Genomic DNA, 17732 nt, shown 5'->3' on the forward strand with positions numbered 1-17732 from the left:
TAATAATGAAAGGATTCGACCTCAAATTCTCAAGTATTAGATACTACGAACTACAGAGTACCTTAAAAGTTTAACCAACTAGGTTACTTGGCATCGAACGGTCCACATACACCATAACCACCAATGTGAACTATGATGTAGCTTAAATCAAGTGAACGTAGAGAAAATGTTGCCTTTTGGGCCAAGGATCTAACGTCCAGTTTTTAAAAAAGGGGATCTCAGACCTGTCTGAACTCTTGTTGGTTGAATTGATTTCAATTAGTAGGTAGTGTTTGAGTACAGGCTTAAGCCTATATCAATACTAATGTAAGCCCAATACTAAATGAAATTCGTCTAGTTGCATTTTTGCATATAGCTGAAGATTCTACTGGCATTGGGCCACATGACATCACTACTCCACTCTAATTTTCCCCCTTTAAAAATGAAAATATTAGGTAAAGCTAAGAAAATGAATCATTAGATTCATCACCCAATAACATTTTCCAAATCTATTTTTAATTAATTAATAAATAAATAAAAATTCTATTTGTAAAATTTGTTGTCAATTTTTATTTTTTTTTAAAAAAAGGTTATATTTTTACTTTTGATAAAAGCTACTGCTATCACTAAACACTATTCATATAATTACATAAGTAAATAATTTTTTTTTTATTAATCGGTGTTTTGATTTGTCAAACCACTAAAAGTCACCATCAACACGCCTGTGGTGTTTATATTTGATGATTAATAATCTTAGTTTTTTTTCCCTAAAAATACATACTTGAATAAATTAAAAGAAAAATAAAAAAAAGGTCATGTAAAAAGATTTTTTTAAAAAATATCCAACCAAAATATCTCATCCTCAAAGTTAAAGCAAAAAAAAGTACTTTTTAGACGGAGTACGTAGCTCTAAAATTGAGTGGTTGACTATAACGTTGGGCTTGTGTTGCTCGACAAATAACAACCATTCTTCGTTATTTTTTCTTCTACAATGAATAACCGCATATTCACGTTTTCTTCCATACTTAATTATTGTGTTTTTTTTTTTTTGAAAGAAATACTTAATTATTGTGTTGGATATGAGTGTTACATTTATTATTTTAACAATGACTACTCTTTTTATTTTTCCCTTTTTTTACAAAAATAAAAAAATATATTTTTTCATCCAATTGTAGTTGCGGCCCTCTTGTTATTGGATGTGTCGAATTGTAAGTAAACCAATCAATTATTTATGATTATGAAACATTTGCATGTATATCCCTTATCAATTTTATCAACCTCCTATTCAACTAATTGCAAAATCAATACGCCACTTTTACGAATTATCATTGGGCCAACACCACGTTACTATGCTTGGTTGCTTCCAATGAAAGTGACAAAAGTTGGCAAAATTGTTACTATCGTCACAACTTCACAATACTCACAAGGTCAATATATATTGCTAAATGCTTTTTTGAATAGTGGATAGCTTTTTGTAATTACTAATGCATTGATGTTAAACTTAGTACTAGGTTAGATATTTCATTAATCTTAACTTTGTTTACAACCACTTATACATTGAAAATGACATTTCATTTATAACCTTAACCTTGTGTAAATATAATTTGTTGTTTACAATCGCTATTAAAATAAAATACCTTTATTTAAGTTGTACTTGAACTTCTATAGACTTGGCAAAAATGAAAATCATAATGAAGCTCAACGTTTAGCACTTTACCTCATGGCGTGGCCTGGTTAGGTATTCGATTCAAGCCACCCATTGATTTAATAGTTGGTATATTATGATAAGTTTTTTTTTTTTGGTGGGGGGGGGGGGTGTTAAAAGCCTTGAAACTTTTATTATTACTGCAAAGTAGTTTATATGGCTCGTGTAATCTTAGTAGGTGATTATTGTGCTATTTTTTAGTTCTTCCTCTGTTTTGTTATAGCTGCAAAACTTTTCTTTTCACGTTTACCAATGCATGTTTTTAATCATAAATATCTTTGATTACCAATATGTAAAAATTATAAATTTTAGTTTTAGATATTACAATATTATAAATCGAGACAAATCTAGCAAGATTCCACATGATCATATTTTTAATTAAGTATAAATCGTCAAAGTTAAACGCATAAATAGTGTAAAAGTCAAACTGCTGCAGCTATATTATAAAAAAAAAAACTGAGGAAATACTTGTTATCAAAGATTTATCATATAATCTCAAAAAAACCAAATTGAACGATAAAAAAAAAAAAAAAAAGAACAAAAGTAGTACAGTACTTACAAACTACGAGTAACAATTTTGATAATGTCAACATGATTAGGGGCCAAGATTCATTAATGTAATTTAAATATCTGACTAAGCTATTAATGCAGGATGCGACCTCATCATCAGTCACCACCCCCCAATTCCACCCAAAAAGCCCAAAAAAATAACCAAAAAGAAAAAAGAAAAAGAAAAGGGACTTACTAAACATTTCAAAGAGAAATGGACAAAAAATAGTACGATAATAAGTGGGTGATATTATTATTAGGTGTTGCTCTTTTCATTGTTTGGTGGCTGCCCTTGCAACTTGTGGATCTTGCTTAATGTTTTCATACCTTGCATTCTTATTGGTATACACTTCACTAGAAGATCTTTTTTTTTCCCTCTAGCTAACTTAAATATCTAATTCTTCACTCATTTTTTTCTTTTATAATCCCAAAAATTGTTCCAACTAATACGGAGTATATACTTCATATGTCTTATGTGAATAATGAAACAGTAATCGGTATATATGAGGATGTTAAAATTACAAGTAATACAAAATTACAGAGTGTGTAGTAAAAATATTTAGAAATTCATTACTTCTTCCGTTTTTATTTACTTGCACCACAATATGTGGCACGCGCTTTGAGGTCGAAATAATACAATGTAAACGAATTAATTATTCAAAATAATTTTTACACATGATACCTAACCCTACTTTCATTAATTTTACACGCGCTTATGTTAAAATTATTTTGATAAAATGGCTCGTTTACTTTCATTAATTATCTCCTTAAATTACGTGCCTCAAAAATGTGTTGCAAGTAAAAAGAAACATACATTATTATTTTACTCAAAATTTTGTGTTGAATTGTTCCATCCTAAAATATTTTTTTTTTGAAATACATCCTAAAACATTTTTACAACATAATAATATCTTTTTCAAATATCACTCAACCAATTCAACTTCCCTCACTTTCCTCTTAAAGTTAATGAATATACAATTCAACAAATGTTTAATTTCAAACCCCACTAGGCCACTAAACATTAATTGGCTATCTTGTAAATTTGTAATCTCAAGTTTATCTAATACTCCATATGTACTCAAACCAAATGTGGACAATATTTTAAAACGGATGAAGAATTGAATTTGAATATAAATGTACTCTCTATCATATTAATACGACTAACTAATAACTATAAGCCTCTTTAAATTGTTTCCAAACAATTGTTTGCGATTTATTACGTAAAGTTTGACTAGTGCATACAAACGTAATCTACGTACAAGTCATGAGCTTATTGAATGGTATGGCTTATATGTAGTTACTATTGTTGGTTGTTGATATTTTTGAATGAAAATTCAAGTTGGTGACAGATGAAACAAGGAAGAAATATGTGGCTTGAAGCAAAATAAAATCGTAGGATGTAATTGTTCTTATTTTAGATATTCATTCAATGGCTCATATCGAAGAATCCATGAACAATGATTATTAGAGTTTGACGACTAGAATATATAAATTTAGGGTATCAAATTCCATATTTCTTCCCTATTAATCAATTCCAATGTTCACCATTAGAAGCCAGACATGTTTCTTCAATTGTCCTAATAATTTAGTTCTATGTTGACTTATGATATATTCTCATATTCTCTCGTTTTTTTTTTTAACAAATTTCTAATATTTTACCTATTATATATGCGTTCTTAGATAATTATAATTTAAACTACTCCGTATTAGAGATTGTCAAGGAATATAATTCAGAAATGTTAATTGTACTTTGGATACAACAAGCTTGATGCTATAAACAAGGTGTTAGAACATGTGAAATAACAAGTTTAGTACTCGTAATAGGAAGTAAATAAAAAATATTTACTTTGTTTCAACAAAATAGAAACTTCCCTTAAAAACAAAAACAAAACATATGGAGTAATAGAAACTTATAAGTGGAGTACTTAATTAATGTGTAATATCAAAATCCATAAAACATACAAATTTGTCAAAGAAAAGAGTAAAACTAGAAAATGCTAAATGACTATATAATTTGTATATTGATATATTTTTTTTTCTTTTGTGTGTGTAAACAAAAACATTATAATGAAAAGTCTATTCAATTTCTTCTTTTGTAAATTAAAGGGATACAAAAGTTTTTGAATAAAGAAAGCCAAACATGAAAAAACGATAGGTATTGTGTACCATAGTTAGTACCTAATTACCAAATTCATGGACTAGATTTGAGTAATAATAATTTGATGATAATAAGGGTATATTCTGATTTACTGAACAAACTAATAGAGTTGAAATAAATTGTTTATGAAAGAAGTAAATTGAGCTGAACAAAACTAAACTAAACTAAATTGAATAAATTGGAGCTGAATTGATTGGAGCTGAACTAAACTGACCTGAAATTAAGCTGAAGAGAACATACCCTAAATCTTGATAAAACATTATTTAACCTAGCGCATAAGAATAAGATTTATCTTTACTATTCAATTTTCCTTTTAAACTTATATAATAAGCAAAATTTTCCTAAGTGAATAATCAAAATACACGTAACGCTAAATTCTTTATCGACAGATATAAAACATTAGAAACCCAAGAGTAGTTGAAATGTGACAAATATGACCCATATATCAAATCAATCTAGCTAAAACACAATTAAAACCTAAGTTATTAGAGATAAAATATAAATAAAAAGCTATTAAAATGTCCTTTCTCTTCAAAAGAGCCGGCAGAAATCGTTGTTCTAGATTACCATTAAACCATTATAAGCCACAAAATATATGGAGTAATAAATGAAATACCCCTAAATACATTCAACAACACCCACGTGTCATAGTCCTATCCATCAAGCACCACTTGTTTGGTCCCACACATAAAATATCTTCGCAATATCTACCACTTATGCTAATATCTTTGTTTGTGGACCCCACCTCTTTTTTCCATCCCATGTGTCCACTCGGCACTCCCAAATCTCAAAATATCCCAAATTATACTCTTTTAAATAATTAAAAAAAATTGAAAAAAGAGAATTGCAAAATCGGTTTGAACCAACCATAAATTAAAAAATTATGTAAAAATAAATAAACCATTAATTAAAAAAATAAGATTAAATATAAAATGGGACCAATGGCTTCTTTCTTTTTGATTGTACCCCACATTAGAAAAAATAAATACAAATTGAAAAAAAAAAATGAAAAAGGCTGACGTGGTTAATTTGGGCCATACAACGTTTGTAGATATTTTGCTACCTTCTCAAAGAAAAGAATTCGCTTTACAGCCGTTGGTTCAGTCGGCTCCTTTTTCCTGTTGTTAAATCCTGGCCGTTGGATGGTATCCTTTCGTTCCAAATTCAGATATTTTTAACTATATCAACATTACTATGTTTATTATTTTTTGAAAAACTTAGACATTTATAATTTGGTTCACCAAAAAAATCCAAAGAAATAAAAAAAAAACAAGGAGAAAGTTTAGCTGGGTTTTGTATGTACACATACATATGTATGAATTTGAAGTAAAATTACTTGATTTTGTGGCTGATCTTTGAAGTAAAGAAGATTAAAAAAATGGGGGAAGTAGTAATGAGTACTGAAGAAGATTTAGAAATAATGGAGATTCTGAAAGAAGAAGAAGAGAAGAAGAAAAAAGAAAGTAAAGATGGTTCGACTAGATTGCCTAAAATGGGTCTTAGAATTTTGTTGGTTGAATATGATGATTCTACTCGACAAATTATTGGTGCCCTTCTTCGAAAATGCAATTATAAAGGTCAGTTTAGTGTTCTTGGGTTTAATTTAATTTCGCTTTGATTTTATTTAGTTTGTATGAATTCTTGTTTTAGTTCAAAACCCACCTCTTAATTGATGCAATTAAGAGGTGGGTTTTACCGTTTTCAGTGGATTTTTTACAAAAAAAAAAAAAAAAAAAAACAGATTCTGTAAAGGTTTTGTGAGACAGAGCAGAAATATCTTGTATGAGGCGGACTTACAATAAATAATTTTGTACGGATAAGTTATTGTAAGTCGGTCTCTTGTTGCGAGATTATGAATTAAATTAGATTCATATTGAGATTTAAGGTGCTTAAGGATAAATTGTTTTTGGTTACCCTTTGTTTGGTTGTATTGAAAGATGTTTAATTTGCATTTGTACTTCAATTATTGATATATATATGCTGGAAATTCAGCAAATTTCAATGAGTTATCATCTATTTTATTGATTTGTTTGGTAAATTGAATGTTCTTTATAGCTTTAGTTGTTGAAATAAGAAGTTGATCTGATGAGGAGCTGACGATTCTTCTGCTAGAAGAAACTAGTAGATCTTTCCAGAGTTTTGTAAAATTTATCTGAAATGATGATTTTTTGTTGATATCTTCAGTTTTCAGACATCTGTAATTTTGTTGCATAATTGAAGGGAATTTATGCTTCAGTTTGAATCATTCTTGTTGAGGTTTTTGACAGATTCAAGCTTCTGGTTGTATTTTTTATATTAGAAGGTTAAGAATTTGTGTATTATAATTAATATCGAGACGAATATCAAGGTGATTTGCCATGTTCTGTCTGCAGTTGATTCTGTTCCTTTTATGTTTTAGAAATTAGAAGGCTAAATTAATAATTTGTTTAGGATTATATTGAGAGTTTGAGACTAAGATCGAGGTGATTTGCCTTGTTCTGGCTGCAGTTGCTTCTGTTAATGATATGTTTTAGACATTAAGGCTAAGAATTTGTGTATGATAAGATTGAGACAAAGATTGAAGTGATTTGACATTGTACCGTCTTCACTTGATTTTGTTTTAATATGTTTTAGACATTAGAAGACTAAGAGTCAGTGTACGATGATATTGAGACAAAGATTGAGGTGATTTACCAGGTTCTGACTGCAGTTGATTTTCTTTCTGATATGTTTTAAACATTAGAAGGCTAAGAATTTGTGTATGATAATATCGAAACAAAGACTGAGGCAAGTTGCCTTGTTCTGTCTGCAGTTGCTTCAGTTGCTGACGGTCTGAAGGCTTGGGAAGTATTGAAGGCCAGACCTCATAACATAGACCTCATTTTGACAGAAGCTGAATTGCCGTCAATATCAGGATATGCTCTTCTGACCTTGATTATGGAACACGAAATCTGCAAGAACATCCCCGTTATAAGTATGTTTGATGTTGTTTATTGGTTTATAATGCTTTTAATTTGTTGATGGCAAAAAAATCAGTTTCTGACATGTTTAATGTTATGCAGTGATGTCCACGAATGATCCAATTAGCATGGTCTATAAATGCATGTTGAGAGGAGCAGCCGACTTTCTTATTAAACCGATAAGGATAAATGAGTTGAAGAACTTATGGCAGCATGTATGGAGAAGAAAACATGTATGTTTATGTTTTCTGCCCTTATTATAAGTCTCCTTTAGATTTTTCATCCATGGCTTTCTTTAACTATCGGGTATCCTATTCATATTTCAGCAGTTGAATCGAGGAGGTGGACTTAGCCCACGGGATGAGAGTGTTGGACAGGAAAAGCTCGAAGCCACAGCAGAAAACAATGCTGGAAGTGACCACTCAAGCAGTTCCAAAACTTGTGCCCCAGGGCAAGAGCTGTGTAACAAAAAAGGAAGTGATGCACAGGTTAGGAACTTTTGCCTTGTATAAAATATTCTGTAGCTCCAATTACATGTTTCTTCTATTTGACACATAATTTAGAAGAATGAAAGACATAATAGTTGGTGATATGGTCTCCTTTGTGAGCTTTAGGGCAAATACACATCTGCTAGTTTTTGACGTTTGCATCATGAGTAGACCATTGGTGCTGATTTAACAGAAACCATGATGTTCTGTGTACATACTAGAAATTTTCTACATGTTGTCTTGATTTGTTTCGTGTCATGATGGGGAATGCTCTCATTCTGCTGAAAACGATAGTATTGCTGATTACCTTTCCAGTTTGAGTTGGCTACTTGAAGTTTAATATTGAGATTGCTTCTTTGCTGTCTCCTGCAGAGCTCCTGTGGAAAGCAAAATATGGAAGATGAGAGCGCGTACATGGCTGAAGTAGAAGATAACTCACAGCCAAATCAGGGGATTTCTCCTGTTTCAGAATTGATCATACAGGAAAATGGAAAATTTGGCAATTCAAGTCAAAATTTACAAACTCCTGAGAGTGCTGTTGCAGGTAAATATACCTATACTTTTGTACATGATGCTGCCTCTAATCCATTAAACCAATTACATCTCTTCATTTAGCTTCTACTTTCTTTTTGCTGTTTGATCTAAAATTTGTGCTCCGAAGTTTTCTTATTAGAAAGATTTTCATTGTAGGATCAGATACTGCTGCCTGCAACAGTAACAATGCAATCAATGAAGATCAAAAGGTAGATCAACAAAGTCGTGAAGAGAATGTGACTTTCTACACAGAAGATAATGATATCATGGATGTTAACCCCAATTCTTCAAGAGAAGCCATTGATCTGATTGGAGCTCTAGATAGCCATTCTAATCACAACGTGTGCTTAAATGACGGTGAAAACAGATCAGAGCCCTCTCAACAGTTGGATCTCAGTCTGAGGAGATTCTTTCCTGGTGTTATTGAAAATAAGACTAGTAATGAAAATCAAATGCTGAATCATTCCAACGCATCAGCTTTTACACGGTGAGTTACTTCCTTCCTTCATGATGAGTCATGTGTAATATGCTTCTAGGCTGCTACTCAATGATATCGAACAGAAAAGCTAGTAAAGAAATTAGTAGCAAAACAGGCTTTTATGGTTTTCAAATTTTCTAATTTATGTTGTTGGTTTTGTAGGTATGTGAACAAGGCATCACATATGTCAAATTCAAATCCAAGTTCCATTTCAACTCCTAAAGACAAATTAGGCAAACCTGTTGATCACTCATCAGACAATGCTCTAGAGAGAAGCTACAGTGCTAAGGATCCTTTGCTTTCATATGATAGAAAGGCGATGTCCCTCTCAACAGATCTCGCGAAAGAAGTTGAAAACGAGTACAGAGCTGCTTCAGAAAAACTATTTCCCATGCCACTTCCAGTGAGTGGGATGCAAATAGATGTTTGTCCTATGGCTTGCACACCATCGGTCTCACCTAGTCCAAGCTCTGCCAACCAGCAAATGAATTCTTATCATCAATTCAGCATGGATGTGATTAACGGCAGACACCATTTCCAACCCCTCGAACAAAGTCCTAAGCTATCATCCAATCAACCAATGAATATGCAGGATCAAAATAACCTGGAATCTTTTGAGGAGCGAGCACACTTTTCTTCTGCTGCTGATCAAAGTGCCAGTAGTTCTTTACATAATGACACATCAGGAGTAGGGCATCTAACCGGTGGTAGCTCTGAGGGAGGAAATGATCAAGGTCGTGTTTGTGATTTGACTCGACAAAGGTCTTTGCAACGAGTAGCTGCCATTAATAAGTTCCGCTTGAAAAGAAAAGAAAGATGCTACGAGAAGAAGGTAACCACTTTATTCTGTCAAGTGAGGTGTATTGTATAACTAAAGGATGATATCTTGTTCTTGTATTGTCAAAGCTAATACTCAAAACTTTTTTACAGGTTCGATATAAGAGCAGGAAAAAGCTTGCAGAGCAACGTCCACGAATAAAAGGGCAATTTGTACGTCAAGTACCTCCAGATCCTCCACCACTAAAATCTAACCATTCAGGTGGCAATTCAACTGCCAGTTAGCCAGGGATGCCATATGTTTTGGTTTTGTTGTATAGTACATATAGATTAATAGATAGGTGTTAGTGTGAGATTTTTGTATTTATTTATAAGTAGGTCTGTAGATGAAATAACATGCTTGTTTTGGTTCCGGATTTTACAGACAGAAATCCTGGATGAAACTTGAGATTACAATTTATACAAGATTCAGGAACATCAACTTCCATTTAAACCCGTCTCTCACTCTCTTCTCCCCTCCCATCAACATGCTAGGATGAACCTATCACCTTATACTACAATCTTCGTGCTAGTACATAATTTGAGTAATGTACAAGATCGTTTTTTTTTTTTTTTTTTTTTTTTTTTTTGTTATGATTCTGCCCTTGCTAGTAATGTAGAAGTTGATGATCTTACTATGAGTCGAACAATGAACATGAACTATGTATACATGGAAGAAGTGATAATAAAGATTGAGAAGCAAAGAAGGGTTGATGGGAAAACAACTTCCAATTATATACTTCAATGAAAACATTTTAGAAGAACTTTATGAATTAATCACAAAGTCTCATTCACAAACCTACAAGCCAGAGCATGCTGGTCCAATATAACTTTAACAAAAAAAATGGAAGGTTATCAAATAGTAATGCTTTGAATGATGCTAGTGAGCACTGAGTAGTGACCACAAGATTTCGTTTTCACAAACATCAATTACATTTTACAACCTTGCAAGGGATTTATCTCGTGACACTTTTTTTTATTTTTTTATTTTTTTTGAGCTTGCACAGCTAATTATGTAGATTTTAAGGTTCTGAGGTGTGCTATTTCTAACCAAAAAAAAAGGTACTATTGGCATGTGATATTTAATGTTTTTTTTTGAGGGAAATATTTAATGTTTGTTTGATTATATGAAAGTGGCTCTCCGGATAATTTTAATTTTTAGTGTCTATATAATAAAACAATATAAATATGTGGAATATATCAGTTTTTGTTAAGTCTACATTATAAGATGGATTTTTTTTTTTTTAAAAAAAAAAACGTATTTTTCTACGAGTTTAGGATATAAATTTTTTTTGATAGATAAGAAGAAATGCTCTATTGAACCAAAACCCCCTCATTGGTCAATATGATCTGTACAGACTAGATAATTTAGAAGATAGATAAATAAGAAGTAAAGGAATTTCCATTTACTAGGCACAAAGGAATGTGGTTTTGGTAAAATATGCTTAAAGTTTTTTTTTTTTTTTTTTGTGTGTGTGCGCGCACGCACATATATGCTTAGTCTTATGTCATTAGCACAGACCACCCTTATTTTAATACACCAATGTTCATAGTTGGTGGGTATTATTATTGGATTACTTAAATACAGTATACAACAATTGTGGTGCATCGTAACAACCTTAAAAAAAAATTGCTTCAAAGGTTGTACTAACTATTTGCTTAACGCCATACCCAATAAAAAGTTCATATATAAAAATATTGCTTGACGTAAAAGTATTTATACATCTATCATACATGGGACAAAATTCACAAATATAAGAGAGTAAGAGAGCTCAATTAAATTAATAAAAATGGTTGACTGTACTACAGAGTTCCAAAAAGTATATATGCCACCACATACATAATTTTCTATGTCTTTCTACCTTTTTGTAATTAGTTCTCTTTTCAAACATAAATAAATCCAAAATATTTATATTTAGAGCTTATGACTGAACCGGTTAACCCCCCCTTTTTACAAGTCCTAAACTAAATAATAATGAATTTGAGTATTTAAAAAGTTCTCTATCTTTTTTTCTTTGTTTTTACAATATGCATGGGCACTATCTGTCTATGTGTATACTATGTTGAATTTTTAGGGGTTTATTGAAATAATATTGTAATTCTAAAATAAAGCTTTTTTAGAGGGTCATGGTTAATGAAAATATAAGCTTCTTACTCATTGTTACTTGTTAGTCTTGTTATAATACTAGTTTTGAGTAGTTGCGCCAACATAGTTATTGTATTGATGCTAATCTTATAACCCCCAAACTCGCTGAATTGTATCAAACATAACTTTCTTGTTATCGATCCCACTTGTGCCTATGTACTATGTGCGCACAAACACCCCATTGATCTCCGTTCCTCGGCCTTTTTGTCAATAGACGAAAGTGTTAGAGTCTGTTCTCATACGTTTATTTTCAATTCAGTTCACTTCAGCTCTTAATTTCCTTCTCTTATAAAATATTCATTTCAGTTCATTTCAGTTTTAATAAATTCAGTTGAGTTCAGTCAATGAGAACAAACCATTAATTCTAAAATCTAACATCCACTTTTCTTACTATGTGCACCCAAGCACCATTTTCGCACAAGGCTTGCACCCTAGTCAACGAACAGACAATTGAGTCATGCCAATTGCCAATGAGGCAATGACTCATGTTAGGCTCCAACAAGAAATGATGAATAGAATGAACTTAATTGACCCAAACAAACGACAACATAGAGGCTGTCCAAAGGCCCAATAGCATACATGATGTCAGACTTAGCACTGCTGACGAAGACAAATACCTTACTCTAGACTCTCTTAGCTATGAGATTCTTCTAGAATCAAGACACGTGAGAAGTCTGTGTCCAAAAAAAAAAAAAAAAAATTATTTTTTTGCCTCTAACTTACTTCATATTACAAAGACCTTTATTATTATTATTATAATTATTATTACTATTACTACCTACGTTACATATTATTTACAACGATTTAACATAAAGTTGAAAGGAAAAATGTCTAATCGTTGCACATAATATGTAAAGTATTATTATTATTATTATTATTATTATTATTATTATTATTATTATTATTAATTCTCAAGTAGTGCCCCTTGTTTAACCATAACGCCATCTAATTGCCTGAGCGATCATCCAAAATACAATTCTCAAAGGACCACACCAAAAGTGAATGAGATATAAGCTAGTCTCGACGTTTTTAGAGGTTTCGAGATTGAGCCTTATAATGGTAGCACCATTAGCACTTGCTAGGAAGAACGCGGTGGCAGTGGTGATGCTATATTAGTTTGAGTAATTGAGTATGCCATGATTCATTGACTCATTCTAGTAAATTATGTACAGGAAAGCTACAAATTTTATACTCCCTCCGATTTCAATTATCTGCAACAAAGACAACTTTTACAGACTCCTAAGTAAAACTTTTAGGAAAGTTTAATGACAAGTTAGGGTGTTTAATTAAGTTGGAAAAAAAGAGGGAAATAGGAGAGAGAAAGTGGTGCATGTGACTTAATTTTGCATGTGGGTACATTTGAGTGGGAAAAAGGAGAGAAAAGGTGGTTCCCTTTGTGTATAATTAAGATGAGTTAAACAAATTTAAAACAAAAAAGTAAGAGTAAGGATGTCTTTTTACACTATAAATTTTACTAAAAATAGAAATAAAAAAATTTGTTGCAGATAATAGGTAGCACCCAATTATGGCAAATATTGTAAATAATTGAATGCGGAGGGAGTATTATATTTAGTGGACTCCCTCAAACTAAGTATGACATCAATTCGACTTAAGAAGAACTTAATCTCCATTTGATTCAATTGATCTGAGTCGCTCTAGTAGAATTTGCATTAATTGGTATCTAATAATCAGTGGCGGACCCAGGATTTTCCGACTGGTGAGTCACAATCGATAATCAAATATGTTAAAAATTTTTTTTTACCAAACAACCAAATAATAGTACTAAAAAATACATCCAAATATTCAAACAGTACAAAATACAACCAAATGTTCATATAATACTATAAAAGACAACTAAATAGTAATGCAAACTTATTAAAATAGTTCTCGACGAGTTTTCATGTTTTGATATCGATTCATGATATCTTCCATGCTAACATTCAAAAACAAATCATTCTCCAAATAAGTAATTAAACAATCATTCAACATTTGATCTCCCATGCTATTTCGTAGTTTGTCTTTCACTTGCTTCATGCCAGAAAATACTCTTTCCACACTTGCCGTTGCGACAGGAAGAAGCAACACCAATTTCAAAAGTAAATAGACCCTATCATGAGTTTCAGACAATCCCGTTTCAACCAATTTGATTGAAAGATCACTAAGACCCTTCAAATTCCAAAACCTTTCATCTCCTCTAACAGAACAAATGTAACTATCAAGTGTATGACCAAAGACTATCAATTCTGAACTTGGAAATTCATTAGGATAGAATTTTGCAAGCTTAATCAATTTTTCCTTATCAAACTTAGAAAAACGATCCACAGGACTCAAACAAGACATACACACAAGTAGTTCTTTAGTTATTTCGGGAAATCGATTTTCAAGTTCTTGCAATTGAAGATCAATGACACCAAAAAAAACTTCAACTCGAAAATGATGTAGATTGGACACTTGTGGGCATTTACCTCTAAACAACCTCCTCCCGGGAACAACATATTTAGCCTCCATATCTGGAACTGCAATGTCATAGTCACCAATAAAAGAAATTACCTTTTCCATATGAGAATCCCATCCTTCATCTCTCATTTTTTGCAAATTAGTCTTGGTTACATTAACCATGGCCATTGCATTCACAATGTCTTGATCGTGCTTTTGTAAGGCCACATTCAAAGCATTTGTTATCGCAAATATACTAACCATCAAGTGTGCCACGAACACAAAATCAAAGGACATCAGAAGATTTGTAAGTGTTTGAGCTCTATTAGAATCTATTGTATCAGATACTTTTGCAATATCCTCAAGAGAACCAAGGATTACAGGGAATAAATCAAGTACATTCAAGATTGTCTTGAAGTGAGATCCCCAACGAGTATCACAAGGTCTACCTAATCCACGTTCTTGATTTAAACCTGAACCCGTTTCAAGTTCACCTAGAGACAATGCATCCACCACTCTTTGAGCTTGATTTTCACGAAGAAACTCTTTCCTTTTTGGTGAACCCCCCACAAAATTCAAGAGAGGTGCAAGTACATCAACAAATAACCAAGCACAATCTGAATTCTTTTTAGCAAGTGCAACTTGAGTTAATTGAAGTTGGTGAGCAAAGCAGTGGACAAAATAAGCTTCTTTACACTCATTCTCTATAAGAGTCCTAAGGCCATTAATAGAACCTTGCATATTACTTGCCCCATCATAACCCTGACCCCGTACTTGAGAGAAAGACAAAGAATGCTCCATTAATAAGGATTCAATAGCAGTTTTGAGAGTCAAAGAAGCAGTGTTTACAACATGCACAATACCAAGTAAACGCTCACACACTTCTCCCTTTCTATTAACATATCTCAAACAAAGAGCCAATTGTTCCTTGTCAGAAACATCAGCGGACTCATCAGCAAGGATAGAAAATAAACCACCATCAATATCTTCAAGCATTGCTTTAGTGGTCTCTTTTGCACATGCATTTATGATATCTTTTTGGACTTTAGGAGAAGTAAGTTGACAATTACTAGGAGCATTTTTGAAAACAACTTTAGAATATTCAGGATTACCTTTGGAAATAAGGGATAAAAGTGAAAGAAAGTTACCTCTTCTTAAGGAACTTTCTTTTTCATCATGACCACGGAAAGGCAACCCTTGGAGTAAAAGCCATTGGATAGATTCAATTGAAGCTTCAAGTCGCGTCCTATATGCATTTGTACTCTCAGCGGTTTGTTTTGTTAAGGCTTGTGTGATGCTTGAATTTTGTTTCTTGAACAAATCCATAGCTAAAACAACATTATTATGTGCACTCAAGTGTTTACCGACATGTTTTCTTATTAAATCCGATCGATTCCATGATTTGAAACCATCACTAACAAAAGCATCACCTCCAAAGGCATTTTCATCCTTGAATAGATAACAAGGGAAACAATAGGCAGCATCCTTTTCCACACTATACTCAAGCCAAGTCCAAGTATCAAACCACTTAGCACAAAAGCGACGATTTTTGCCAAAAATAGAAGTTTGAGGAAATGTAAAGTCTTTGGGCTGACAAGGCTTTCTTTGAATGTAAATTCTTCTCACTAAATCTCTATCATCTTTATGAAATTGACTCATTTTTCTCCTCTTTCCTGGATCTTGTGGAAGATTAGCAAATTCATGTTCACTTAATCTTTCTCCAAAGATTGGGGCATTAGGAGAACATTGGCCTTGTTCATTTTGAGGGGAATTTTGAGTTGAATAATGAGATGGAGATGAAAGTTGCTCACTTTGTTGAGGTGGAGTTATAGTTTGTTCATTTTGTGTTGGATGTGGAAGAGAAGTTGGAGTAGGATTTTTTTTAGCAAAGAAGCTAGTAATGTTTTGCATTTCATTTGGAGTATGTTTTCTCTTCATTCTGAAATTTGAATAAATATTGAACTAAATCAAGCAATATTCCCCAGAAAAATTATTTGAATAAATATTCAACTAAATGGTCTAAATCAAGCAATTCATAATGGACACCAGTCAGACAAGGGAGCTAGATCAAACGCAGCCAGATATAAAAAGAATCAAGTAATAGACTCTGTGCATCAAATATATATCTAAAATCAAGGGATCTCATAAGAGACTTTGACCCAAAGATCAACAGAAAAGATATCCAAATTTGACAAGCCAAATACTTTACATAACATGTGTAACAGTGTAAGCACCTTTTAATGGGAAATAAATAATCAAATGTCTACATACTTAAGGATGGGAAGCACAATAAGCGGAGTGAATCATTAGATGATTACTTAGCACAATTCTATTCAAAATGACAATCAAATAAAGAAGCAGGAACATTAAAGTATTTGAATACCAAGTTTCATACCCTAATTTGCAGCCAATGACCTGTTTTTCTAAGATATCAAATATTTTTCTAATTATGATTGACTAAAAAAAGAATATTGGATGATGCCTAAAATAATCGAAAACCAATTGAACAAATAAAGACAAAAAAATCGAAAACAAATCAATCAAATAAACCCCAAAACAATCGAAAGCCAATCGACCAAATAAAGTCAAAAAATCGAAAACAAATCGATCAAATAAACCCCAAAATAATCGAAAACCAATCGACCAAATAAAGCCAAAAAATCGAAAACAAATAATGATCAAATAAACCCCAATAAAAACGAAGCGATTTTGCTGAAATACACCCACAAAGATTGAACCAAAAAAATTCGAATACACATTGAACATGTCGAAAACAACAGGAACATATATGCAAAAATCCACGACAATCAAACCCAAAAATTTGAAACTAAATCAAGACAGAGAAACAAGATCGAACCTGATAAATGTGACGATGGGAAAGTCAATTAGTCATCTTCCACAACCTCGGACGCAAAGTCACGAACAGAAGAATGGAGATGAGGCGATTAACAATGGAGGCGATTAGGCGGAGAAGGCGAAGTCACGACTCACGATTCACGAAGAGAAGAATGGAGGCGATTAGGCGGAGAAGGACTGAAGGAGAAGTCACGATTCACGAAGAGAAGAATGGAGGCGATTAGGCGGAGAAGGAGAAGCCAGAGCACGAAGAGGCTAGGGCTTGAAAGCCTTGAACTCTCCGTCTCTCCTGTAACTGATTTTAATTTTTTTTTTTTTTTTTTTTTTTTTTTTTAAATAACTTAAAATTTTTTTTTGGGCTTGGTGAGTCACTTGACCCACCAGGTCTAAGCCCAAGTCCGCCACTGCTAATAATAAGCTCAATTCATACAATAATGTTATGCAAAATCAGGTGGGGTGTACAATTACAAATCGAGGGGCTACTAATTTCATTGATTGTTTTATGTCTTTTTCAATTCATTTGCACTTCAAATAAAGCAATAATAAAAGTTACTTTTTAAAAAGTGTGCCAACCTTTTTATAAATTAGATACCAGGCACGCAAAGTGGAAAGGTACATAATATACATATATCAATAAAACAATAGAGT

The 17732-nt window shown here is 32.3% G+C and overlaps 2 protein-coding genes across 4 annotated transcripts; one reads left to right on the forward strand and one right to left on the reverse strand.

Moving 5' to 3' along the window:
* Window positions 1-5588: 5588 nt before the first annotated feature.
* LOC110692910 (two-component response regulator-like APRR5) lies at window positions 5589-10100 on the forward strand. 3 transcript variants are annotated; one of them, XM_021869983.1, is made up of 8 exons: window positions 5589-5968; window positions 7183-7344; window positions 7433-7563; window positions 7657-7818; window positions 8191-8362; window positions 8509-8839; window positions 8993-9662; window positions 9761-10100. In XM_021869983.1, the coding sequence occupies exons 1-8, from the start codon at window positions 5770-5772 to the stop codon at window positions 9890-9892; spliced, it is 1959 nt and encodes a 652-aa protein (XP_021725675.1). In that variant the 5' UTR covers window positions 5589-5769; the 3' UTR covers window positions 9893-10100. The 3 variants fall into 3 exon arrangements, with proteins under 3 accessions (XP_021725675.1, XP_021725678.1, XP_021725677.1); XM_021869986.1 differs by having other exon boundaries at window positions 8515-8839; XM_021869985.1 differs by having other exon boundaries at window positions 7660-7818.
* A 2895-nt stretch (window positions 10101-12995) lies between these two features.
* Window positions 12996-16166, reverse strand: LOC110693086 (zinc finger MYM-type protein 1-like). The gene is made up of 2 exons (XM_021870213.1): window positions 13769-16166; window positions 12996-13003 (listed from the first exon to the last, which is right to left on the reverse strand). Exons 1-2 carry the CDS (start codon window positions 16164-16166, stop codon window positions 12996-12998), a joined length of 2406 nt encoding a protein of 801 aa, XP_021725905.1.
* Window positions 16167-17732: the final 1566 nt, after the last annotated feature.

The sequence above is a fragment of the Chenopodium quinoa genome, unplaced genomic scaffold (genome assembly GCF_001683475.1).
Source record: "Chenopodium quinoa cultivar QQ74 unplaced genomic scaffold, ASM168347v1, whole genome shotgun sequence".
Lineage (NCBI taxonomy): Eukaryota > Viridiplantae > Streptophyta > Magnoliopsida > Caryophyllales > Amaranthaceae > Chenopodium > Chenopodium quinoa.

Excerpts from the sequence above, each read along its gene's own strand:
- LOC110692910 (XM_021869983.1), top strand. The coding sequence starts at position 5,770 with ATGGGGGAAGTAGTAATGAGTACTGAAGAAGATTTAGAAATAATGGAG. Across the intron at positions 5,969-7,182 it reads TCGAAAATGCAATTATAAAG|TTGCTTCAGTTGCTGACGGT; the intron begins GTCAGTTTAGTG and ends TTCTGTCTGCAG. Across the intron at positions 7,819-8,190 it reads AAAAAGGAAGTGATGCACAG|AGCTCCTGTGGAAAGCAAAA; the intron begins GTTAGGAACTTT and ends TGTCTCCTGCAG.
- LOC110693086 (XM_021870213.1), bottom strand. The coding sequence starts at position 16,166 with ATGAAGAGAAAACATACTCCAAATGAAATGCAAAACATTACTAGCTTC.